This window comes from Coregonus clupeaformis, unplaced genomic scaffold (assembly GCF_020615455.1).
Source record: "Coregonus clupeaformis isolate EN_2021a unplaced genomic scaffold, ASM2061545v1 scaf0001, whole genome shotgun sequence".
In the NCBI taxonomy this organism is placed as follows: domain Eukaryota; kingdom Metazoa; phylum Chordata; class Actinopteri; order Salmoniformes; family Salmonidae; genus Coregonus; species Coregonus clupeaformis.
The window spans coordinates 1,364,744-1,390,225 of record NW_025533456.1 but is presented as its reverse complement, the minus strand read 5'-3'; the positions used below and the strand labels follow the sequence as shown (position 1 = coordinate 1,390,225).

The 25,482-nt window shown below is 45.6% G+C and overlaps 1 protein-coding gene across 3 annotated transcripts; it reads left to right on the top strand.

Moving 5' to 3' along the window:
- Nucleotides 1-26: 26 nt before the first annotated feature.
- Nucleotides 27-24,107, top strand: LOC121566594 (cell death activator CIDE-B-like). Of its 3 annotated transcripts, XM_045212208.1 has the most exons (6): nucleotides 27-151; nucleotides 1,451-1,574; nucleotides 2,220-2,378; nucleotides 5,766-5,888; nucleotides 23,238-23,305; nucleotides 24,033-24,107. In XM_045212208.1, exons 1-6 carry the CDS (start codon nucleotides 42-44, stop codon nucleotides 24,088-24,090), a joined length of 642 nt encoding a protein of 213 aa, XP_045068143.1. In that variant the 5' UTR covers nucleotides 27-41; the 3' UTR covers nucleotides 24,091-24,107. The 3 variants fall into 3 exon arrangements, with proteins under 3 accessions (XP_045068143.1, XP_045068142.1, XP_045068144.1); XM_045212207.1 differs by lacking the exons at nucleotides 23,238-23,305; nucleotides 24,033-24,107 and adding an exon at nucleotides 6,227-6,603 and having other exon boundaries at nucleotides 5,766-5,956; XM_045212209.1 differs by lacking the exons at nucleotides 23,238-23,305; nucleotides 24,033-24,107 and adding an exon at nucleotides 6,227-6,603 and having other exon boundaries at nucleotides 66-214; nucleotides 5,766-5,956.
- Nucleotides 24,108-25,482: the final 1,375 nt, after the last annotated feature.

The following is a 25,482-nucleotide window of genomic DNA, read 5'->3' as shown; positions in this document are numbered from 1 at the left end:
ACACACACGCACACACACACACGCACACAAAACTTTGCCCAATGTGTCTGTATCTGATTCATCAGGACAAAGTCCGTCCTAAAGAATTAGCTGGGTCAGACATTCAGAATCAGAGGCGACCTAGCACTAACAACAGGAGGAAAAACAGGAGGTAAAGAAGAGAGAGAAGGAAAGAAAGGCAGTGGGATATGGAGTCAACAGCATCATTAATAAAGCAAGTACACTTACTTGCTAATAGCTGTGTCTGGATAATGTTTCCAGACATTATTTCTGATAAGTTTCTGATTGGGTAGGCTATTTTATAATACTGTATCACTGTACTTGTAAAGGCTTACGCTGTTGCGAGCCAAGAGATTTGACAATAAGGCACAATGGCAACAAACCACTGGAAAATGTATATAATTGAGGGCTTTAATTGAAGTTGGACAGGCAGTTAGAATAGAAAGTGTTTCCTCTACTTATTTCCACCCTTTGTTGTCAAACAGACACTGTCTCCACCTGATGAAGCTAGGATTGATCTGTCCCTGTCTTCCAATCAGTCTCAATCTCTTTCTGTATACCTCTCAGCCCACACCACCGCCCTTAAAACACGTTGTACCTCAGCTAACCTCGGTTAACCCAGAACTCAAATCTTGCGCAATTTAGTCAGATCCTCAATGACGTAGTCTGTCCACGAGATGTTATACCTCAGCAGCAGTAGTAAATAATACAGAACACCTTAGAAAAACATAGCGTCATACTGTATCTGTCGTAGCCGGCCGTGACCGGGAGACCCATGGGGCGGCGCACAATTGCCCCAGCGTCGTCCAGGGTAGGGGAGGGAATGGCCGGCAGGGATATAGCTCAGTTGGTAGAGCATGGTGTTTGCAACGCCAGGGTTGTGGGTTCGATTCCCCCGGGGGGTATGAAACATTTAAATAAATAATAATGTATGCGCTCAATAAAAACTGTAAGTCGCTCTGGATAAGAGCGTCTGCTAAATGACTAAAATGTAAATGTATCTAGATAACATCTACACATAGAGATACAGTTGTATCTGTTCTGCACTATAATATTATAGTGAGTCATAAAGGTAGGTTTATCTCCAGTCAGCCAGTATATACATTCGTCTTTCTAGCTCTCCTGGGCCAAATTAACTTATGTGCAGTACAAATGTATTATCTGTGTATCTATGGACTAGGGAATAGGTAGAAGTTGTCCCTAACCACTGATACAGGGTCATGTTGGACATCTTCTTCATGGTTCAGGTTAAGATTGGTGTGTGGGGTAAACTGATCCAAGAACAGGGCAACTTCTAGCTTGGTTCAGATCTGTTAGCATGACAAATGACAATGACTGTAGGCATTGGTTAGAGAGCATAAACAGATCTGGGACCAGGTTGCGCAAATTCTACCTCAAGCTGGCTGTATCTGGCCTTGTGAACATCTTCTTCCATCCTCTTCCTCCACAGGTCTGTGACCAGGCGGGTGTGGTCGTTGGCCCCGGCCCCCCAGAGACCATTCAGGGTGTGTTCCCATGACAGGGGCACCAGGAAGGGAGTCACAGCCGCTACCCTGGAGGAGCTGAGAGAGAGGGTGAGAAAGAGAAAGACATGATGAAAATACAAAAAAGAGAGAAAAACTAAAGGAAAAGTGGGGGTTATTATAATTAAGGCCAGGAATTTTTCCGGACCATGTGACCTTACCAGTAAAAGCTCTGGCCTCTAATTATAAGGAGTTTCCACTAGTTACCACAGCCACAAAGTCAACATGGACTATATTGTAAAAATTTATGAAAACAAAAAGTAGCTTTTTTGTCTTCATTTAAGGTTAGGGTTAGGCATAAGGTTAGCAGTGTGGTTAAGGTTAGGTTTCAGGTTAGGGTTAGGTTTAAAATACGATTTAAAGAATAGAAACTTAAGACATTGGGGGGTTTATGACTTTATGGCTGGGGTAACTAGTGACGACCCAAGCAAGGCCAGATCAAGGATAATAATACATGCCATTTCGCAGACGATTTTATTCAAAGCAACTTACAGTCATGCATGCACTTATTTTACCTATGGGTGGTCCCAGGAATCAAACCCACTACCCAGGCGTTACAAGTGCCATGCTCTACCAACTGAGCTACAAAGGACCACAGAGCGAATGCCAATGGAGAATGTAATTGTGGCTACAAAATACACACACTGTGTCTTTCTGTCCGTCCTCTGAATATGTCTCTCTCTGCTGCTACCCCAGGTGTACCAGGCCCTGATGCTTTGTCTGTCCAGTCTGGCTGTGGTGCTGGTGTGTGAGGAGGACGGGACAGTGGTGGACTCTGAAGACATCCTGATGTCTCTGCCTGACAACACTGTCCTCATGGCCCTGGAACCTGGACAGACATGGAAACCCCCTTTGGTAGGTTTGACACTGTCTGTCTCTGTCGTGATCTGGGCATGTACATGTGTTTCGTCTGACCTGTGTTAGGGATTGGACAGTATGTACAGGTATACAGTCGTGGTCCAAAGTTTTGAGAATGACACAAGTATTGGTCTTCACAAAGTTTGCTGTTTCAGTGTTATGAGATATTTTTGTCAGATGTTACTATGGTATACTGAAGTATAATTACAAGCATTCCATAAGTGTCAAAGGCTTTTATTGACAATTACATTAAGTTTATGCAAAGAGTCAATATTTGCAGTGTTGACCCTTCTTTTTCAAGACCTCTGCAATCCGCCCTGGCATGCTGTCAATTAACTTCTGGGCCACATCCTGACTGATGGCAGCCCATTCTTGCATAATCAATGCTTGGAGTTTGTCCGAATTTGTGGGATTTTGTTTGTCCAAAAGCCTCTTGAGGATCGACCACAAGTTCTCAATGGGATTAAGGTCTGGGGAGTTTCCTAGCCATGGACCCAAAATGTCTATGTTTTGTTCCCAGAGCCACTTAGTTATCTATTTTGCCTTATGGCAAGGTGCTCCATCATGTGGTCCTCTGTAGCTCAGCTGGTAGAGCACGGCGCTTGTAACGCCAAGGTAGTGGGTTCGATCCCCGGGACCACCCATACACAAAACATTTTTATGCACGCATGACTGTAAGTCGCTTTGGATAAAAGCGTCTGCTAAATGGCATATTATTATTTATTATATTATGCTGAAAAAGGCATTGGTCGTCACCAAACTGTTCTTGGATGGTTGGGAGAATTTTTAAAAATATTTTTTTTAACATTCTTGTCCCCTTTATTACTTTCCAACTCCACCACCCCTTCCCTAATTGGAGTAAACTAGTGAACAACAATGCTTAGGCCTCTACTTCCAGCTTATACATACTATATCAATTTTATGGACACAGTCCATTTTATAATAATTATATTATGTTTGTTTTTTCTCCTGAACTTCCTCTACCCTCAACCTCTCTGATCATTTTCATGATGTCCACCCGGTTTGCTTCTATATGCCATATCTTTCTAACTGTGCTCTTTCACAAAAGCTCCCAACCTACAACCTATATACTTATTATGGACACAGTATGCTTACATTATTAGTTATCTTGTTATTAGTTGTTGTTAGTTGTTATTAGTCCCATCCTTCAACTCCATTCAACACCACCCATCTATTTCTATTTGCCATATATTTTTCAACTGTACTGTGATGTTTTACAAAAGTTCTGAACCTTTCTATTCTCATTGTTTCTACAGATTGTAAATTAAAAATAAACAATTTTGCTAAAAGTATTATTATATTATTGATCAATTGACTATGACTTTTCAGATCACCCAGTAATGCTATCTGCAAGGTTAGCTCCAGGTAAATATTGCAATCCTTCAGCCATTCCTGGACCTGTGTCCAAAAACAAGCTACAAATGGACAGAACCAAAACTAATGATCTAATGATTCTGTCTCTTCACAGCCAAATCTGCAGAGCTGGGAAGATTGTATCCCCCATATAAATACCATTCTATTGGTAGCAAGAATTTTATATAATAGTTTAAATTGAAAAATTCTAAGTTTTGAATCCGGCGTCGTTTTGCATAAGTGCATAAACACTATGCCATGGGATCGGTACGTCAAAAATCTCTTCCCAACTATTTTGCAATCTATATGGGACGGCTGTCAATCCTTTGGTCCTTAAATTAAACTGGTATACTTTTTTATTTATCACAGTTTTCTTTAACCAATTATGTTCTTTAATGCAAGGCCGACTGACATGTTCCTTACTTTCTCCCCCTTCCACTTTCCTCTTCCATTTTTGCAGTAATGCTGCAATTATTTGGTTCTAATTTTGGGTAGAGCAGACATTTCCATATGTTTTTGTTAGCTGCATGTGCGACATAACTCCACCAGTCCTACCGATGATATCATTTACGAAGATTATACCTTTTTTTTTTTTATGTTGTCAAAATAAAAGGTTTTTTGTCAATTAGTATATTTGAGTTTAACCACAATATTTTGGTTGGGAGTGTTGATACCATCCTTTATTCATGGCTGTGTTCTTAGGCAAAATTGTGAGTGAGCCCACTCCCTTGGCTGAGGAGCAACCCCACACATGAATGGTCTCAGGATGTTTTACTATTGGCATGACACAGGACTGATGGTAGAGCTCACCTTGTCTTCTACGGACAAGGTGTTTTCCGGATGCCCCAAACAATCTGAAAGGGGATTCATCAGAGAAAATGACTTTACCCCAGTCCTCAGCAGTCCAATCCCTGTACCTTTTGCAGAATATCCATCTGTCCCTGATGTTTTCCTGGAGAGAAGTGGCTTCTTTGCTGCCCTTCTTGACACCAGGCCATCATCCAAAAGTCTTCGCCTCACTGTGCGTGCAGATGCACTCACTCCTGCCTGCTGCCAATCCTGAGCAAACTCTGCACAAGTGGTGCCCCGATCCCGCAGCTGAATCAACTTTAGGAGACGATCCTGGCGCTTGCTGGACTTTCTTGGGCGCCCTGACGCCTTCTTCACAACAATTGAACCTCTCTTCTTGAAGTTCTTGATGATCCGATAAATGGTTGATTTAGGTGCAATCTTACTAGCAGCAATATCCTTGCCTGTGAAGCCCTTTTTGTGCAAAGCAATGATGATGGCACGTGTTTCCTTGCAGGTAACCATGGTTAACAGAGGAAGAACAATGATTTCAAGCACCACCCTCCTTTTTAAAGATTCCAGTCTGTTATTCTAACTCAATCAGCATGACAGAGTGATCTCCAGCCTTGTCCTCGTCAACACTCTCACCTGTGTTAACGAGAGAATCGCTGACATGATGGCAGCTGGTCCTTTTGTGGCAGGGCTGAAATGCAGTGGAAAAGTATTTTTGGGATTAAGTTCATTTTCATGGCAAAGAGGGACTTTGCAATTAATTGCAATTCATCTGATCACTCTTCATAACATTCTGGAGTAAATGCAATTTGCCATCACCAAAACTGAGGCAGCAGACTTTGTGAAAATTAGTATTTGTGTAATTCTCAAAACGTTTGACCACGACTGTACACACCCATGTCAGCTGCCAAGTGAGATGAGTAGGGCCCTGAGTTTTTCTCTAGACCTACCACATGACCTGGGCCCATATCCACAAAGCATCTCAGAGTAGGATTGCTGATCTAGGATATGTCCATATAATCTTATCAATTATGATCTAAAAGGCAAAACTGATCCTAGATCAGCACTCCCACTCTGAGTCTGTATTTGGATATGGGCCCTGATCAGGAAAATCTTAAAGGCCCAGAGTTTTTCCTGGTTCGATTACACGGTGACACCATCCATGTTGCTGTCTCTCATCTCGCCCCATATCTTACTCTAACCCCACAGGGTGCAGTGCTCTCAAAAGTCCAAGATCCCAGCCAGCCGCGGACAGGAAGAGACATAGCCCGCGTGACCTTTGACCTGTACCGGCAGAACCCCAAGGACGTGTTTGGCTCCCTGAACGTGAAGGGCACCTTCTCAGGCCGGTACTCTGTCAGCGCTGACTTCAAATGTCTGGGGCCCAAAAAAGTCCTCAGGTAAGTGGAGAGGAAGGGGATGGGAGGACGTCTCCAGCCTGGTGGGATGTATCTGCAACAATGGGAATTCTCTCTCTCACTTACTCACTCTCTCTCTCTCTCTCTCTCTCTCTCTCTCTCTCTCTCTCTCTCTCTCTCTCTCTCTCTCTCTCTCTCTCTCTCTCTCTCTCTCTCTCTCTCTCTCTCTCTCTCTCTCTCTCTCTCTCTCTCTCTCTCTCTCTCTCTCTCTCTCTCTCTCTCTCTCTCTCTCTTGCTCTCTCTCTCTCTCAGAGAGGCCCTCCGCATGGCCTCCACCCTCCTCCAGGTGGCAGGTCACATGTTGATCACCTCAGCCAATCTGATCAAGCGGATCATCGAGGGAGCAGAGTTCTGGCAGCCCCAGAGGGTGGAGGCCGCAGAGTGCTGGAACTAAGGCAGTACTGGGACTGACCGCTCTCTAATGACCAAATTAATCCTAACTTGAGTGTATGTTTATGATTGAGTTATGCAAGGTTGTGAGTTGTGATCAAACAGGAGGATAATTACACATTGTTTAGCTTTTTTATAAGGTTAGTTATAAAATAGGATGTATCTTTCTCTAACAATTTTGAGAATGTACCACGAAAATCCACAAATGCAAGCAATTAATTAAAAAAACTGAGTATGCATTCTTTTTCACTTTCTTTGTAGTTTCTAATCACTGTCTCATATTGTGTTCAATACATGCTTTCAGTTGTTACACCACTCAGTCCACTGTCAGAGACACCCACTTGCAGAACATGGAGAAACAGTTCTGTTCATACATAAAAGGGTATGAGAAAACCTGGCAGGTCAAGAAGAAGTGTCTCAGGAGATCCAGCTGGGCCATGGTTTTGTTGTTGTTCTTCGGCCGTGGGCCCATTTTGAAAGCTTGTTCTTCTCCGTGGATTGTTTATGAATGTTGTGATCCCCACCTCTTTCAGCTCCTCCTTCAGTTTGTCCTTCTTCTTCTTCTGTCATGAGCCCTCTCACTCCACCGGGTTACCACCTTAATGTGTTTCCACTATCTTCCACTCTGCTCATCTCTCTCTCTCTACTCAGCCTAACGAGCTCCACCTGTCCCTGCTCTGCTCGGCTCTAATTACTCTGCCAGCTGCGCTGCATTACCCACTAACCTCTCCCAGTATTTAAAGTCCCGTCTGTCAGCTCTCCTTTGTCAGATCGTCTGCAAAGCTCACACCCGGAACCTGTGTGCTCGCGCTTCTGGCTCACCCCTGTTTTGTGACCCCGGACCTGCCTGATTCTTGGATACTCTTCTGCCCCAGGAAAACCAGACCTGCTTTCTGCCATTACGACTCCTGACTACTCTTCGACCCCGGTAACTCTGACCAGCCTTCTGCCTTGCTACAACGTATTTGGATTTCCCTTGAACTGTACTTCTGCCTGTTTTCATCCGCCCCGTTGTGTCTGTGTTTCCTCCCCCCCCAGGACTTCTGGACCACCAACCACCGGCGTCATCGGACGCATCGCTGCCACTGGGGGAGGCACAGACCCAGCACATCGGACGGGATAACCCCTGGAGCCTTCACTCACTCCCTACATCCCTTTCCCCTTAAGTTTAAATAAACTTTCTGGTGTGACGCAATTGTGGTCCTCTTGTCGTCTGTCTGAACCGTGACAGTACGATCTGACCATCATGGACTCAGCGCACACTTCCCCCGACATGGAAACCGAAGAACCTGAGCAACCCACCGCCATGCTACGCCTGGAACACACTGAGAGAGAGCTAGGCCGCATGAGCGGCGACATCACCTCTCTGCTTCAGGTCGGCTACCAACAGCATCAGCAGTTCCAGCAGCACCAGCAGCAGTCCCAGCAGCAGCAACAACAACTCGCCAGGATCATCCAACTCCTCACCAACCTTATCCCAGCCAGTCTGCCCACCAGCCCTGCCTCCGAGTTACCTGCCCCGGTCATTTCAGCCGCTGCCCCGGAACCCAAGATTGGAAACCCCGAGCGGTTCAACGGCGATTCTACCCAGGTCCGGCCATTCCTGACTAGCTGCCGACTTCAGTTCTCCTTGCAGCCAAGGACCTTCGCCACGGAGGGGGCTAGGGTCGGGTATGCCATCACTCACCTGACGGGCCGAGCTCGACTCTGGGGAACAGCAGAGTTCGAACGTCAAACCCCCGCATGTGCAACCTTCGACCTGTTTGCTGAGGAGATGCTGAGGGTGTTTGACCTGGATTCACCAACCGCAGAGGCGTCTCGTGAACTGTTCAGTATTCGACAAGGCAGACGTACAGTCGCAGACCATTCCATCGACTTCCGAACCCTGGCAAGACGAAGTTCTTGGAACACACCATCGTTGGTGGACGCGTTCTTCCATAGCTTGGCAGACTATATCAAGGACGAGTTGGTCTCCCATGAACTGCCTTCCACTCTTGATGAAGCCATCGCACTGACTGTCCGGATCGACAGAAGGATACAGACCCGTCGTCGTGAGAGGGGGCGCCAAGGTCCACCAACTACCGGCATTCGGAGAGATCCGACTGGGCTCCTGTCAGCTACTGCCACTCACCCAAGTCAGCTTGATCAGTCTGAGCCTATGGAGATTGGGCGAGCCTCTCTCACTCCTGCAGAGCGCCAGCGCCGCTTCACCTCAAACCTCTGCCTCTATTGTGGAGGTGATGGACATCGTGTGGTAACCTGCCCTTTAAAAGCCGAAGCTCACCGGGCATAGGGGGAGTCCGGTTGAGCTCAATGACCACCCAGTCCTCCGACCGCAAACCCTTGCTGCAAGTTCACCTCCGCCTCTCTGACTCTACTCACACCCTGGCTGCTCTGGTGGATTCTGGCGCCGAAGCCAACATAATGGACATCAAGCTGGCACGCCAACTGGGACTGGAGAACCTCCGTTTGACACCTCCTATTCCTGCCCGGGCACTGGACGGACACTTACTCGGATCGGTCACTCATGTCACGGCCCCGGTCTTGATGGGTCTGTCCGGAAACCATCAGGAAACTATCCAGTTTCACCTGCTCCCCTCTCCAGGCCAACCTCATCCTGGGTTACCCATGGCTCCGCCCGGCACAACCTCAGCTCGACTGGGTGACCGGGGTGATCAGGGAGTGGGGAGAGGACTGCCACCGAACCTGCCTGCTTGCTGCCGCACTACCCCCTCGGCCAGTACCTACTAACTCCGCCCCTGACCTCTCCCATGTCCCAGAATGCTACCATGGTCTCAGAGAAGTGTTTAACAAAGCAAGAGCCACATCTCTGCCCCCCTCACCGACCGTGTCGACTGTGCCATCGACCTCCTCCCTGGAACAGCCCCTCCAAGGGGCCGTCTTTATTCGTTGTCTGCTCCTGAAAGAAGGTCCATGGAGGACTACATCAATGACTCTCTGTCCACAGGATTGATCCGTTCATCTTCATCTCCGGCTGGTGCTGGCTTCTTCTTTGTGGGGAAGAGGGACGGATCTCTTCGCCCCTGCATCGACTACAGGGGACTCAACGACATCACAGTGAAAAACCGTTACCCTCTCCCTCTGCTCACCTCTGCTTTTGAGTTGCTCCAGGGAGCCACTGTTTTTACCAAGTTGGATCTCAGAAACGCTTACCACCTAGTGCGGATCCGGGAGGGAGATGAATGGAAGACCGCATTCAATACACCAACAGGCCACTACGAGTATCTGGTTATGCCTTTTGGCCTCACCAATGCTCCTGCTGTGTTCCAGGCTCTAGTGAATGATGTACTGCGGGACATGTTAAACAAGTTTGTCTTCGTTTACCTGGATGACATCTTAATCTACTCCAGAAACCTGTCTGAACACACCCGCCATGTCCAGCAAGTCCTTCATCGTCTTCTGGAGAATTCCCTCTACGCCAAGGCAGAGAAATGTGAGTTTCACGTCAAGACAGTGGCCTTCCTGGGGTACATAGTGGCAGAGGGAAGTATCCAAATGGATCCTGCCAAGGTATCAGCAGTCACGTCATGGCCAGTTCCGGAGAACAGAAAGAAGCTGCAACAGTTTCTGGGGTTTGCTAACTTCTATAGAAAGTTTATCCGGAACTACAGTACCGTTGCTGCCCCTCTCACTGCTCTAACCAGCACCAAGCAACCCTTCACCTGGACCCCAGCAGCCGACAAGGCCTTCAGTACCCTCAAGGTAAGGTTCACCTCCGCTCCCATCCTCCAGATGCCTGACGTGGACCGGCAATTCATTGTGGAGGTGGACGCCTCGGATGTGGGAGTTGGTGCTGTGATTTCTCAGTGGGCTGCGGAGGATGGGAAGCTCCATCCCTGTGCCTTTTTCTCACGTCGGTTGTCCCCCTCTGAGTGCAATTACGACATAGGGAACCGAGAGCTGCTGGCTGTGAAGCTTGCCTTGGAGGAGTGGCGTCACTGGCTGGAGGGGTCCACCATTCCATTTCTCGTTTGGACCGATCATAAGAACTTGGAGTACATCCGCACGGCCAAACGGTTGAACCCCAGGCAGTCCCGCTGGGCCCTGTTCTTCACCAGGTTTAATTTCACTCTGTCATACCGGCCTGGATCACGCAACACCAAGCCAGACGCCCTCTCCCGTCAATTCCAGAAGGATGACAACCCCTCCAAGGATCCTGTGTCGATTCTGCCAAGTCCCTGCATCGTAGCAGCTCTGACCTGGGCTGTTGAGGAACAGGTGCTGGAAGCTCTCCGTAACCAGCCCGGTCCCAGCACTTGCCCAGCTGACCGCCTTTTTGTCCCCGAAAACCTAAGGTCCCAGGTCGTTCAGTGGGGACATGACTCCCGCCTAGCTTGTCACCCTGGCTCCACCCGCACTTATAACCTGCTCGCCCAGAGGTTCTGGTGGCCCGCTCTGAGAAAGGATGTACGGGAATTCGTCCAAGCCTGCCCCATCTGCAACCAACACAAGTCGTCCTGCCAGCCCCCAGCCGGATTGCTGCAGCCCCTGCCTGTGCCCAGACGTCCCTGGTCTCACATCGCCCTTGACTTTGTCACGGGGCTGCCCCCTTCAAGGGGCAAGACCGTCATTCTCACCATAGTTGACCGATTCAGCAAGATGGCACACTTCATTCCCCTCCCCAAGCTCCCAACCGCCAAGGAGACCGCCCAGGTGGTCCTGGAACACGTCTTCCGGATCCACGGACTGCCAAAGGATGTAGTTTCGGACCGTGGTCCACAATTCTCCTCCGCTTTTTGGAGGGAGTTCTGTCACCTGCTGGGAGCCACAGTCAGTCTGACTTCCGGATTCCATCCCCAATCCAATGGGCAGTCAGAGCGGGCAAATCAGGAGCTCGAGAAGGCACTGCGATGCATGACTTCACGCAACCCCCACTCCTGGTCGCAGCAATTGACATGGGTGGAGTACGCACACAATTCTCTGACCTGCTCTGCCATCGGTATGTCCCCTTTCCAATGTGTTTACGGATACCAGCCTCCTCTATTTGCCAGTCAGGAAGGGGAGGTTACTTGCCCATCTGCACTTGCGTTTGCCCGTCGATGTCGCCGCACCTGGTCACAGGCCCGAGCCACACTTCTCAGATCCGTTGCCAGCTACACTACCGGGGCCAACCGTCGGAGAATCCCTGCTCCCACCTACCATGTTGGTCAAAGGGTGTGGTTGTCGTCAAGGAACCTGCCACTCAGGGTGGAGTCGCAGAAGTTGGCACCTCGGTTCATTGGCCCATTCCCTATCATAAGAGTGATTAGCCCAACTGCTGTCCGGCTCCAACTGCCTAATTCCATGAGGGTGCACCCCACTTTCCATGTGTCTAAGATTAAGCCCATTCATGAGAGTCCGCTGGTCCCTGCTGCGCCTTGTCCTCCTCCTCCACGGCTCGTCGATGGTGGTCTGGTTTACACCGTCCGCCGCCTGCTTCGGTCCAGACGGAGGGGTAGGGGTCTCCAGTACCTCATTGACTGGGAGGGCTATGGACCTGAGGAAAGGACCTGGGTGCCAGCTAGTCGGATTGTGGATAGGACTCTCATCACCGCCTTCCACCAACGGCATCCTGATCAACCTGCAATCCGTAGGGGCCGCCCCAGAGGGATCCCTAACCGTCCTGCCCGCTCGGCTTCCTGTCCTGTGCCTGATCCTGTCTCGGGACCTGTCCCATCTCCCGACCACGGCCCTCCGGCTTCCTCCGAGGATGAGGGCGTTCGCTCGGACCGTTCGGAGGAGTTCTCAGCCCTCCTCCGGCTCCCCTCCTCCCGCCCGGCGTGGTGTTGCTCTTGGGACTTCTGGGGCCGTCCCTTGGGGGGTTCTGTCATGAGCCCTCTCACTCCACCGGGTTACCACCTTAATGTGTTTCCACTATCTTCCACTCTGCTCATCTCTCTCTCTCTACTCAGCCTAACGAGCTCCACCTGTCCCTGCTCTGCTCGGCTCTAATTACTCTGCCAGCTGCGCTGCATTACCCACTAACCTCTCCCAGTATTTAAAGTCCCGTCTGTCAGCTCTCCTTTGTCAGATCGTCTGCAAAGCTCACACCCGGAACCTGTGTGCTTCGCGCTTCTGGCTCACCCCTGTTTTGTGACCCCGGACCTGCCTGATTCTTGGATACTCTTCTGCCCCAGGAAAACCAGACCTGCTTTCTGCCATTACGACTCCTGACTACTCTTCGACCCCGGTAACTCTGACCAGCCTTCTGCCTTGCTACAACGTATTTGGATTTCCCTTGAACTGTACTTCTGCCTGTTTTCATCCGCCCCGTTGTGTCTGTGTTTCCTCCCCCCCCAGGACTTCTGGACCACCAACCACCGGCGTCATCGGACGCATCGCTGCCACTGGGGGAGGCACAGACCCAGCACATCGGACGGGATAACCCCTGGAGCCTTCACTCACTCCCTACATCCCTTTCCCCTTAAGTTTAAATAAACTTTCTGGTGTGACGCAATTGTGGTCCTCTTGTCGTCTGTCTGAACCGTGACATCTTCTTCTTCTTCTTCTTCTTCTTCTTCTTCTTCTTCTTCTTCTTCTTCTTCTTCTTCTTCTTCTTCTTCTTCTTCTTCTTCTTCTTCTTCTTCTTCTTCTTCTTCTTCTTCTTCTTCTTCTTCTTCTTCTTCTTCTTCTTCTGTACTTCAGGTGGTTCTTTCTCTTCTTCCTTCCACTCCAAGCTTGACCTAATCTGGTGGGTGGTGTCAGTAGGGTTGTCATGGTTACCGTTGCAGCTCCTGCTTATGATGTCGACATCATCTGGCTGAGACATCCTTTTCTTCTTCGGTGGTGGTCTGTACATGCTGTCATGTTGTGGTGGCGTTGGTTGTGTCAGATGCTGAATGAGCTGTGTCTTTGATGACAGGAGGCCATTGGGCTGTGACTGGCCGTTCTCCTCTGACTCTGGGTCGGCCTTGACCTGGTGGTGAAGCGTGAGCGAATAGCGTCGGTTGCAGAACCACTTACGGATGTACTTCATGTGGAGCCTGGTGAGGGTCTGCAGACGATGGAGCTCCTCCTTCGAAGGCTTCTTGTTACAATCAAAGCTCCGCCACAGCTCTAAGATTGATACCTGATAGAGCATGTGGGGTTTGAAGTTGTTTTCATGGGCTTTGTCTCGGATTTCTAGGGGTTGCCCTGTGGTTGTGGGGGGCGCCACTGAGCGTGGAGGAAGTGGAGAGCTTTGGGGACCTGCAAGAAAGATTGAGCTTATTGGGTGCAACAATGGGGTGGCGTTTACTGCTTTTACGAGGAACGGGTGAGGAGGACTCTGAGGACAGGCTGCTAAGTTGAGTGGAGGTGGAGACAGGTGAATGTTTGTTCCTGTTACTCCCATCATCCTCCTTACTGAGGCGAGGCACCTCCAATACCTTCTCCTTCACCTCTTTCTCCTTTTTGTCTTTCTCCTTCTCCTGTGTCTGGTTTGGTCCGCAAATCTTGCTGCGTGCCTCGCAGATCTCCTCTGCGTCCCAGCTGATCCCGTAGCGCAGCTGTTGGACCATGAACCGCAGCCTGACCTAAAATAAGGACAAGAAAATATTATATTGGTTGTTTTCACTTAAATTTGCTTTGTGTTATAAAAGCTTGTCAATGAAACTAATTACAGGACATCAAATACAACCAACAACATACAGAATATATAGAGGAGTGGTTGCCCTGATACATGGCTACTGAACCCTAATGGCTGCTGACCCCTAATGGCTACTGACCCCTAATGGCTGCTGACCCCTAATGGCTGCTGAACCCTAATGGCTGTTGACCCCTAATGGCTGCTGACCCCTAATGGCTACTGACCCCTAATGTCTACTGACCCCTAATGGCTACTGACCCCTAATGGCTGCTGACCCCTAATGGCTGCTGACCCCTAATGGCTACTGACCCCTAATGGCTGCTGACCCCTAATGGCTGCTGACCCCAAATGGCTGCTGACCCCTAATGGCTACTGACCCCTAATGTCTACTGACCCTTAATGGCTGCTGACCCCTAATGGCTGCTGACCCCTAATGGCTACTGACCCCTAATGGCTGCTGACCCCTAATGGCTGCTGGAAGGAGCTGCTAATGGAAAGATGCTGACCAAGGACCACGCGTTGGTAGTTTGCCCACGCTATCTCGAAGTCAACTAGGAGTGAATGCCACCCTAGCTAGAGCTAACTCAGTCTTCTTCTCTGTGAGCTTAGCTGCAACAGTTGGATCCAGATGCTTGTCCATCGCTCTGCTGCTTGCTTTCTTTTGGTCATCACCGCACTTCTATTATGATGAATATAGAATTTAATATAGTCTACCGACGGATGTACAATAAACAACAAAGGTGTTATTAGGGGTTCAGCAGCGAAGCTGGTGAAAGCCTATTGTATTTGTTCTGGTTCATTGTTATTATTATACTGGTTCTGCCAATTTGCTGAAAAAAAGCAAATTCCTGTGAGATAATAAGGCCTAGGAGGATGCAAACGTTTATGATGGTAAAGGGCCATGGGCCACACCCTCTCATACAATGCCATGCCAATTGGCCACATGGTGGCGCTATAACAAGCGATTGAAAATGCAAACTTGAAAGCTCACGCCCCTCACCTCGTTTGAGCTACAGTTCTGAAATTCGGTATATAGGTATATATGGCAAGGAAAAATTGGGCCTCAAGGAACCATAAAGTCCGCAATGATGGATTTTTCTCAATTTGGATTTTTTTAAAAACACTTTAAACACTACTCCTCTGGAACCGAATGACCGATCTGCACAAAACTTCATATGTGGCATCTTTGGATCAAGGTCTCACAAAGCAATATTTTTCAGGCTTGTACCAAAAACAACATGGCCCCTATTGACCAATAAACATTCACGTGGTCTTGCACATAAATCCCTATAAATCAGTCACAAATATTTGTATTGTAACAATACTTGGTACACATGTTGCAAACACTGTCAAGACTCAACATATGCAAGCACCTTCATATCGACCACACTGTGGCGCTATAACGGGCACATTGGTATATCTCTTGATCTGTTTGACTCAGACTGATGAAATTTGGCACACATGTTCAGGGATATGAGTCTAGGTAGCCTGTAAAGAATGGTTAAGTTTGGCCACATTGTGGCGCTGTTGGACAGGAAAAAAACATTAATGCAAGCTCACTGCTTATAGCAGCCGTATTGTTTAGCTAGAGTCTTGGAAAATATGTGCATTCATATACCACATTTGGTGCCGATCAGTCCAGCGGTTCTGGAGAAGAAAACATTTAAAGTAGTCAACATAATTGAAAATGGTCCAAAATACATCTAAAGCATATTACCTGCATATTGCATGATGCATTTTATTTTGAGTTCTGATATTTGGCAAGTGTGGTAAACAGTACAGAAGTAATTCGTCCTAGGGCAATGTGTCAAATTGTTCCTGATGGTGGCACAGTGGTCCCATAGCTGAACCCCGGCATTGCTGCTTGCAGCTATATTTCCATGTGTTGCTGTTGTCCAGTGCTTGACTTGTACTGAAATAGGTGCTGGTGTAACAGTGTTGCTTCCGTCCCTCTCCTCGCCCCTACCTGGGCTCGAACCAGGGACCCTCTGCACACATCGACAACAGTCACCCTCGAAGCGCCGTTACCCGTCGCTCCACAAAAGCCACGGCTCTTGCAGAGCAAGGGAAACAACTACTTCAAGGTCTCAGAGTGAGTGACGTCACCGATTGAAATGCTGCTAGCGCGCACCGCTAACTAGCTAGCCATTTCACACCGGTTACACTGGTACTCATTTTGGGTCCCTGTACTGTTTATATTTAGGTGCAAGAACTCCACAATACTTTTAGCCAATATTTTATAAGAGGTGCAGGATCTTACGCAGTAGAAAATGTGAGATGCTGGTACTCAGTACCAGTGAGCTCCTGCCCAATTCAGGCACTGTTGCGAATGTGCCTAGGAGGGTATAGGCCCACCCACTTGGGAGCCAGGCCAATCAGAATGAGTTTTACCCCACAATTCTCTAAAACAACGTTGGAGGCGGCTTTGTAGGTGGTTGGAAATGTGGCTTGAAATATCCCATTCCATATGCTTTTTGGCTGTTCAGACTACAGGAAAAAGAACAGATTCGAATCGGATATGCAGAAAATCTGTATTTGATTCGCTTCAAACTGTGTCTGACTTTCGGTTGCTGCAGATGCACCTCCCCTGTTGACTTCGGTAGTTGTGTGTAACCGTCTGCATTAGCCTAACTACTCGAACACACCCATTGCCTGTCATGTACATAGCAAGGCAGATTTCTGGGCGACACGACCAAATGTACATAGAAATGTTAAGTATAGATCTGTCATACTCATCGAAAGTAAGTCTAAGAAGCAGTAGATCCGTTCTATGTGCCCTATTTCTAACATGTCGGTTAAATTGTGTTTTTTCATCTTTTTACTTTCGGCTTTGTACAACGGCACCTGACAGCTGAAAATACAATATTTTATCGAAAGGATATTTCACAGTGCTTTGGATTGTACAATGATTAGCTTGTTTTGTTTCATAAACTGAAATTAGGCGAACCATTATAATTTTAGCAACCAGGAACTTTTGGTGGACTGACGCATATATTGCACGAGGTGGCCTCAAACCCAAATCAGACCAGAGACAGAACGAACAAAAGCAAACGGACCGAAAGGTAAAAAGTTTACATTAGAAGCATTATAGGGGCTACGAGGCTAGAGGTATTTTAGCAGGCGAAGGTCAAGGACAACGCAAAGCACCCGATTCCCACCACCATTTATTGGGGCAGCTTCAACCGAACCAGGGCTCACAGAAGACATGTCTGAGGGGTGCCAGGCTCTGCCGCTGCCTGAGATCCAGGCCGTTGTTTGTGACATGTGTGTGGATGACAAAAAGCCAGCGTTGAAGACCTGCATGAAATGTGAGATGTCCATGTGTGCCCAGCACTTGGAGCCGCACCTGACAGTGCCATTGCTGCTGCAGACACATACCCTGACTGAACCCATAGCACCGGGGCTGGGGGAATTGGGGCAACCACCAAATGCCCCCACCATGGTAAGATTCTTGAGTACTACTGCTTGGACGACCTAACTAGTGCATGCATGTCCTGCGCCATCGAGGACCAGCATCGTGTCCACAATATGAAGACCCTGCCAAAGGCACACAAAGAGCTGGGAGAGAAGCTGAAGGAAAAGCAGAAGGCTTTGGCCCCGAGAGAGAGACAGAGCCTGGAGCTAGTCAGGTGGGATAAGGAGCAGAGGGAGAGGTTGGCTAGCTCCAGTGTCCGGCTCATTGAGGGAGTGTCCGCCCTGCGCGACATCACCCTGACCAGCGTCCAGAGTTCCGTCTCAGCTCGCGTAATGTCCATCAATACCTCCAAGAGGACCATGCAGGCTGCCCTGTCTGATGGGGACTCCTTCCACTTCCTCCAGGGCTATGAAGGGGTGCACCAGGCTGTGGAGAAGGCCCGAGCTGTGGATCTGAGGAAGGGGCTGGAGCCTGGGGCCGACCGGGACAAGCTGGTCCAGGAGCTACAACAGAGCGGAGGAAAGCTTGTGGAGCAGACAACACAGCTGTGGAGTTCTCTTCTGGCTCTGGTCGACCCCGAGAACCACCAGGAAAAACAGGGTTCCCCAGGGTTACCTCCCACCACCAAATTGACCTTTGACCCCACGAGCTTGGGAAGGGGCATGTCTCTTTCCCAGGACCACAGGAAAGTGTTCTACACCCCGCTTGCCAAACTCACCACCCATACTCTTCTGTGCCAGGATAGCGGCTCTGATACCAACCTTAGGTGGGTGGTCAAACTATCTGAGGACTGTGATTGGACCGTTGGCTTACGTGTCAACGTTTCATCTGCTGGGAATGTCAATGTTTTTGCACTGCGCTGGCAGATGGACCAACTGAGTTCACTGGCAGACTTAAATTCTCAGTGTATCTATCTTCCTGGGAACACTGCAGCTCAACCTGAAGCAATACCCCGTCCCATAGAATTAGAAGTGTTCTGGGACAAAACCTCTAACCCACCATCCCTGTCCTTCTACAGCAGGGGCAGATATCACCAGAGGATGGCACTGCACAGAATGGAGATCCGGCATGATCAGGCTGACCTAACTCCCTTTGTCACCCTGGAAACAGGAAGTAGCCCAGCCAGAGCCAGACAGGAGGAAGAGTACAGTCAGTCCAGAGCCAAACACTGTGTAGGTTACAAACGGTCCATAACCAGAAGTTATGAAGTGAACAGTCAGCCAGAGCAGCAGTGGGGGTGCCCATGTGGAGCGGTCCATGAAGAACCCAAGACCCAGCAGCAGCAGTCTTTCTACCACCAGCATGTGTCTCACCAGGGTCCCATGTGCACATGTGGGAGGGTTATCGGTACGCCGTATATGGGGGTGTTCTGTGAGCTGGTATAATGTCTACACTCTTAGAAAAAAAAGTTGCTATTTAGAACCTTAAAGGGTTCTTTGTCTGTCCCCATATGAGAACCCTTTGAAGAACCCTTTTTGGTTGTAGGTAGAACACTTTTGGGTTCCATGTAGAAGTTTGGATCCTGGCTAGTGTTAACAAATAATTGTGAGCAAATTTTTCTTGTTTTTTCCTTGTGAGGGGCTGAGGTAGGCCGTTATTGTAAATAAGAATTTGTTCTTAACTGACTTGCCTAGTTAAATTTTTTTAAAGGCATGTTCTGATTTTCATAACAATTTGACATTTTAACAAGCAGTACAATTAATATCTGTACTGTATTTTGTATAAATGTGTGGTTCTTTAATTGTCATGTTGAGATTCAATGTTAAAATGAAAAATAAACAATTAACTCTAAAACATAAATCATACGGAATGCTCTTTATTTTTTATTTTATTTTTTTTATTATATTTTTTTTATTTTTTATTTTTTTTATTTTTTACTTTTTTTAATTTTTTTAATTATCACCATCCTTTCCCTACTTGGAGTAAATTAGTGAACAACAATGCCCAGGTCTCTACTTCCGGTCTATACTTACTATCTACACCTTATGGACACAGTTAATTTTACAATAATTCTATTATATATATACATATATATATACATATACATACATACATATATATCATTATTATTATTATTATTATTTATTAATTTTTTGCTCCTGAACTACTTCTACTCTCAACCTCTCCGATCGTTTTCATGATGTCCATCCGGTTTGCTTCTATATGCCATATCTTTCTAACTGTGCTCTTTCCCAAAAGCTCCCAACATACAGCCTATATACTTATTATGGACACAGTATGCTTTACATTATTAGCTATCTTTGTTATTATTTGTTGTTATTTGTTATTAGTCCCATCCTTCAACTCTATTCAATACCTCCCATCTATCTCTTAACACCATCCATATCGGATTTCTATTTGCCATATATATTTCAACCGTGCTGTGATGTTTTACAATAATTCTGAACCTTTCTATTCTCATTGCTTCTACAGATTGAGAGTTAAAAATAAACAGCTTTGCTAAAAGTATTATTATATTATTGATTGATTGACTATGACTTTTCAGATCACCCAGTAATGCTATCTGCAAGGTTAGTTCCAGGTAAATATTGCAATCCTTTAGCCATTCCTGGACCAGTGTCCAAAAACAAGCTACAAATGGACAGAACCAAAACAAATGGTCCAATGATTCCGTCTCTTCACAGCAAAATCTGCAGAGCTGGGAAGATTGTATCCCCCATATAAATAACATTCTATTGGTAGCAAGGATTTTATATAGTAATTTAAATTGAAAGATTCTAATTTTTGAATCCGGTGTCGTTTTTGCGTGTCAGTTCATAAACACTATGCCATGGGATCGGTACATCAAAGATCTCTTCCCAACTATTTTGCAATCTATATGGGACGGCTGTCAATCCTTTGGTCCTTAAGTGAAACTGATATATTTTTTTATTTATCACAGTTTTCCTTAACCAATTATGTTCTTTAATGCAAGGCCGACAGACAAGTTCCTTACTTTCTCCCCCTTCCACTTTCCTCTTCCATTTTTGCGGTAATGCTGCCATTATTTGGTTGTAATTTTGGGTAGAGCAGACATTTCCATATGTTTTTGTTAGCTGCATGTGCGTCATAACTCCACCAGTCCTACCGATGATATCATTTACAAAGATTATACCTTTTTTAAACATTCTGTCAAAAAATAAAGGTTTTTGTCAATTAGTATATTTGAATTTAACCACAATATTTGTTGCATTATTTGTTCTGTCGTTTCTGGAGGATTAAATTGAAATTGCAACCAACTTTCTATGGCTTGTTTTAGAAATAGTGACATTTGGGAGATTATTTCCTTTTCAAATAACTGAAAGTGTGAGGTTGTAATCTGAATAAAGGGAAAAAGGCCTTTCTTGAACATTGGGTGAGACAATCTTACTAATTTGCTTGAGAACCAGTTCGGATTTAAGTATAACTTTTGTAAGACTGAAGCTTTTAGTGATAGGTCTAATGCTTTAATATTTAATAATTTCTGTCCTCCGAATTCATATTCATTATATAAATATGCTCTTTTAATTTTGTCTGGCTTGCCGTTCCAAATAAAATTGAATATTTTTTTCTCATATAATTTAAAAAACTGTTCGCTAGGCGTAGGCAAGACCATAAGCAAATAGGTAAACTGTGATAATACTAATGAGTTAATCAGGGTGATTTTTTCCACAAATTGACAGGTATTTTCCTTTCCATGGTAGTAAGATCTTATCTATTTTTGCTAATTTTCTATTAAAATTTATTGAAGTGAGATCATTTATTTCCTTTGGGATATGTATTCGAGTATATCCACATCACCATCAGACCATTTTATTGGTAAACTACATGGTAATGTAAAAATTGTATTTTTTAGTGATCCAATACGTAATATAGTACATTTGTCATAATTTGGTTGTAATCCAGAGAGGTTAGAAAATGTATCTAGATCCTCTATGAGGCTGTGGAGGGATTCTAGTTGTGGATTAAAAAAAAACATGAATCATCAGCGTACAATGCCACCTTTGTTTTTAAGGTCTTTATTTCTAATCCTCTGATATTATTATTAGATCTGATTTTAATCGCTAACATCTCGATGGCCACAATAAATAGATATGCCGATAGTGGACAACCTTGTTTCACTCCTCTTGACAGTTTAAAACTTTCTGAGAAATAGCCATTATTTACTATTTTACACCTAGGGTTACTATACATGATTTTGACCCATTTTATAAGAGATTCTCCAAAATTGAAATGCTCCAGGCATTTATATATAAACCCCAGTCGAACTTTATCAAATGCCTTTTCGAAGTCTGCTATGAATAGCAGGCCTGGTTTCCCATATTTTCCATAGTGTTCTAATGTTTCCAATACTTGCCTTATATTATCTCCAATGTATCTTCCATGTAAAAAACCTGTCTGATTAGAATGAATAATATCCGGCAATACCTTTTTAATTCTATGCGCTATACATTTTGCTAGGATTTTTGCATCACAACACTGAAGTGTAAGGGGCCTCCAATTTTGTAAATGGACTGGATCTTTATATTTTCCACTTGTATCCTGTTTCAGTAATAATGAGATCAGTCCTTCTTCTTGAGTGTCAGATAATCTACCATGCTCTTTATTGGTCAGAAGTGACAAGACTGAAAAAAAAGTGTCTTAAGACCTGCATAACACGTTTGACAAAAACCAGAGATATAGAATGGAATTATCCTCCAAAACACTGTGACGTAAAGTAAATATACCGTCATAGTGAAAACTAGTCAGTTACAAGTACATAATAATGCATAAACAGAGACAACATTCTCGCAAAGTAACTGAATACACAGTCAAGTACAATAATGTGAAATTCTGATTGCATGGACATTTTATATAGTCTCTAAGCCATTGAGAAAAGTGTGAAATCAACAGTAAGTCAAGGTAACACTCAAAGCTGTCCTGTCTCCCTCACCTCTTTAGCCTACTTTAAGTTTCCACTCAACAATTTGACTGACTGAGTTTCTACTGTAGCTGTACAGTACATGAAACAGCTGTTTGTCAGTAGTTTCACTCTGTATCTATTCCATCCTAGCTTTAATATTTGGTCTGCATGAGAAACTAAGTAGCTATGGGGAAAAAAATACTGGAATACTATATCATCTAAAACTTTTGCAAATCATTAAAGTGTAATATATATTTATTTAAGTGAGTTTGAAAAGGATTAAGTTAAATAACCAGAAATATCTTAACATTAAAATCTGCAATATTGCTCATAATGAATATTTTCATCTCTTGAATCTATCTAAAATAATACAAACTGATGGTTTCAATTTGGGATAAACTTGACCTGTAATCTTGATATAGTTAATACTTCATACAGTGAAATACTGTATATTTATTTATTGCATATTGCTTTCAAATAGCATGGCGGTGATGTGCATAGAAGTGTTAGGAAAAGATGGGATTGAGAGGTAGAGAGAGAAAGAGAGAGAGAGTGAGAGAGAGTGCTTCAGTGAAATGCTAGGACTTGGTGGATAATAATGGACTGAGAGAAGAACTGTGTACTCAAGGCCTGCAGAGCTGAATGGGAATGATTTAGCAAGATGACACAAAAGTACATCCTGAAGTACCACAACAATCCTCGGTTCACTTATTAACAAAGAAATGGTAATTTACAGAAAGAAATGCCAAATATGTCTAAAATATCAAAACGTAATTAAGACTCTTAGATAAGGGATTGTTTGAAAGTGTCATGTAAAAAAGGTTTTGATTTGGGCAACCAAACACTCATCCTAGGTTTATGTTTCTCAAATTACAAATTCTTACTATCAATGGTTACAGTATTGTGTGTGTGTGTTTGTGTGTGTGTGTGTGTTTGTGTGCGTGTCTGTGTGTAGCATGTGTAATAGCATCCATGTGACAGGGACGTGTTTGGCTCCTTGAACGTGAAGGGCACCTTCTCAGGCCGGTACTCCGTCAGCGCTGACTTCAAATGTCTGGGGCCCAAAAAAGTCCTCAGGTAAGTGGAGAGGAAGGGGATGGGAGGACGTCTCCAGCCTGGTGGGATGTATCTGCAACAATGGTAATTCTCTCACTTACTCACTCTCTCTCTCTCTCTCTCTCTCTCTCTCTCTCTCTCTCTCTCTCTCTCTCACTCTCCCTCTCTCACAAACTTCCCGTCAATCACTCTCTCTCTCTCTCTCTCTCTCTCTCTCTCTCTCTCTCTCTCTCTCTCTCTCTCTCTCTCTCTCTCTCTACTCTCTCTCTCTTACTCTCTCTCTCTCTCTCTCTCTCTCTCTCTCTCTCTCTCTCTCTCTCTCTCTCTCACTCTCCCTCTCTCACAAACTTCCCGTCAATCACTCTCTCTCTCTCTCTCTCTCTCTCTCTCTCTCTCTCTCTCTCTCTCTCTCTCTCTCTCTCTCTCTCTCTCTCTCTCTCTCACTCTCCCTCTCTCACAAACTTCCCGTCAATCACTCTCTCTCTCTCTCTCTCTCTCTCTCTCTCTTCCCTCTCTCTCCATCTCTCTCCTTGTTGTCACTCTCTCTCTCTTTCTCTCGCTCTCTCCCACTTCCCGTCAATCACTCTCTCTCTCTCCCCCCCTCTCTCTCTCTCCCACTTCCCATCTCTCTCTCTCTCTCTCTCCCACTTCCCGTCTCTCTCTCTCTCTCTCTCTCTCTCTCTCTCTCTCTCTCTCTCCACTTCCCACTTCCCGTCTCTCTCTCTCTCTCTCTCTCTCTCTCTCTCAGAGTGGCCCTCCACATGGCCTCCACCCTCCTCCAGGTGGCAGGTCACATGTTGATCTGATCAAGCGGATCATCGAGGAGCAGAGTTCTGGCAGCCCCAGAGGGTGGAGGCCGCAGAGTGCTGGAACTAAGGCAGTACTGGGACTGACCGCTCTCTAATAACCAAATTAATCAACTTGAGTGTATGTTTATGATTGAGTTATGCAATGTTGTGAGTTGTGATCAAAAAGGAGGATAATTACACATTGTTTAGCTTTTTTATAAGGTTAGTTTTAAAATAGGATGTATCTTTCTCTAATAATTCTCAGAATGTACCAGGAAAATCCACAAATGCAAGCAATTAATTAAAAAAACTGAGTATGCATTATTTGTCACTTTCTTTGTAGTTTCTAATCACTGTCTCATCTTGTGTTCAATAAATGCTTTCAGTTGTTACATCCACTCAGTCCACTATCAGAGACACCCACTTGCAGAACATGGAGAAACAGTTCTGTTAATTCATAAAAGGGTATGAGAAAACCTGCCCAGCACTTGAGGAACCAACAGAACTCAACATAATCTGAGCCTTTAGATACTGTACCTTTAATTAGGCTATAACTGAGTTAATTAGTTTCTTACTCATGATAAGACCACACAAGATCTGCCAAAAGACAAGGAAACAGACTGCATAAGCAGAATATGAGGTCAGGTAGTGAATATATTGAGTAACATTACCAACAACATGATCAAATATTAAACTGGTAGCATCTGTTCTGTCTAAACAAGGGTTGCATCCCAATAATCTCTCCTTTCTCCCGAAGTGAGCACTTGTTCACTTCCCTGGATTTGAACGAAAATGACTGGTATATGGACACTTCACCTACATCAATCCAATGCTTTTAATTTTGTGGGGGAGTAGTGAACAAGTGAACACTTCAGGAGGAAGGAGAGATTCTTTACATGCTGAACATATCAAACGAGGAACATCAATGCAATGTCATAGTTAGAAACTTCCCAGCACAAACCTGTGATAGAGCTTGAAACATTCATTGACATTTGAATTAATAACTATGTGAAAAGGAAGTTAGTAGTGCTAAAACTACAGCCGACTGTAGAACTTCATCATAAACATAATCAACAGCTTGTAGCATACAACAGAATTCTGTCTCATTCGTGACAACTCCTAACATGTAGCCTAACAGTCCATTTGTATCAACCTCCAGGGCTCTGCAGTAACCTTATAGCAGGGGAGTGTCTCAACACTCATGGCTTCCTTTTCCATCGTCACCGTAAACAGGTAAAAGGTTAAGATAGGCTTTCAAGTTTCAACATGTAATTTCACCTGTTAGGTCATGACAGATCAGTGCTTGTGAAGGAGAGAACAAAACAAGGAGAGGAAGCCTCTTTACACTATTGAGATGTACCCAAAGTCTGTCCCAGCGGTCACTTCTGCTTCACGCCATTCACAAGTTTC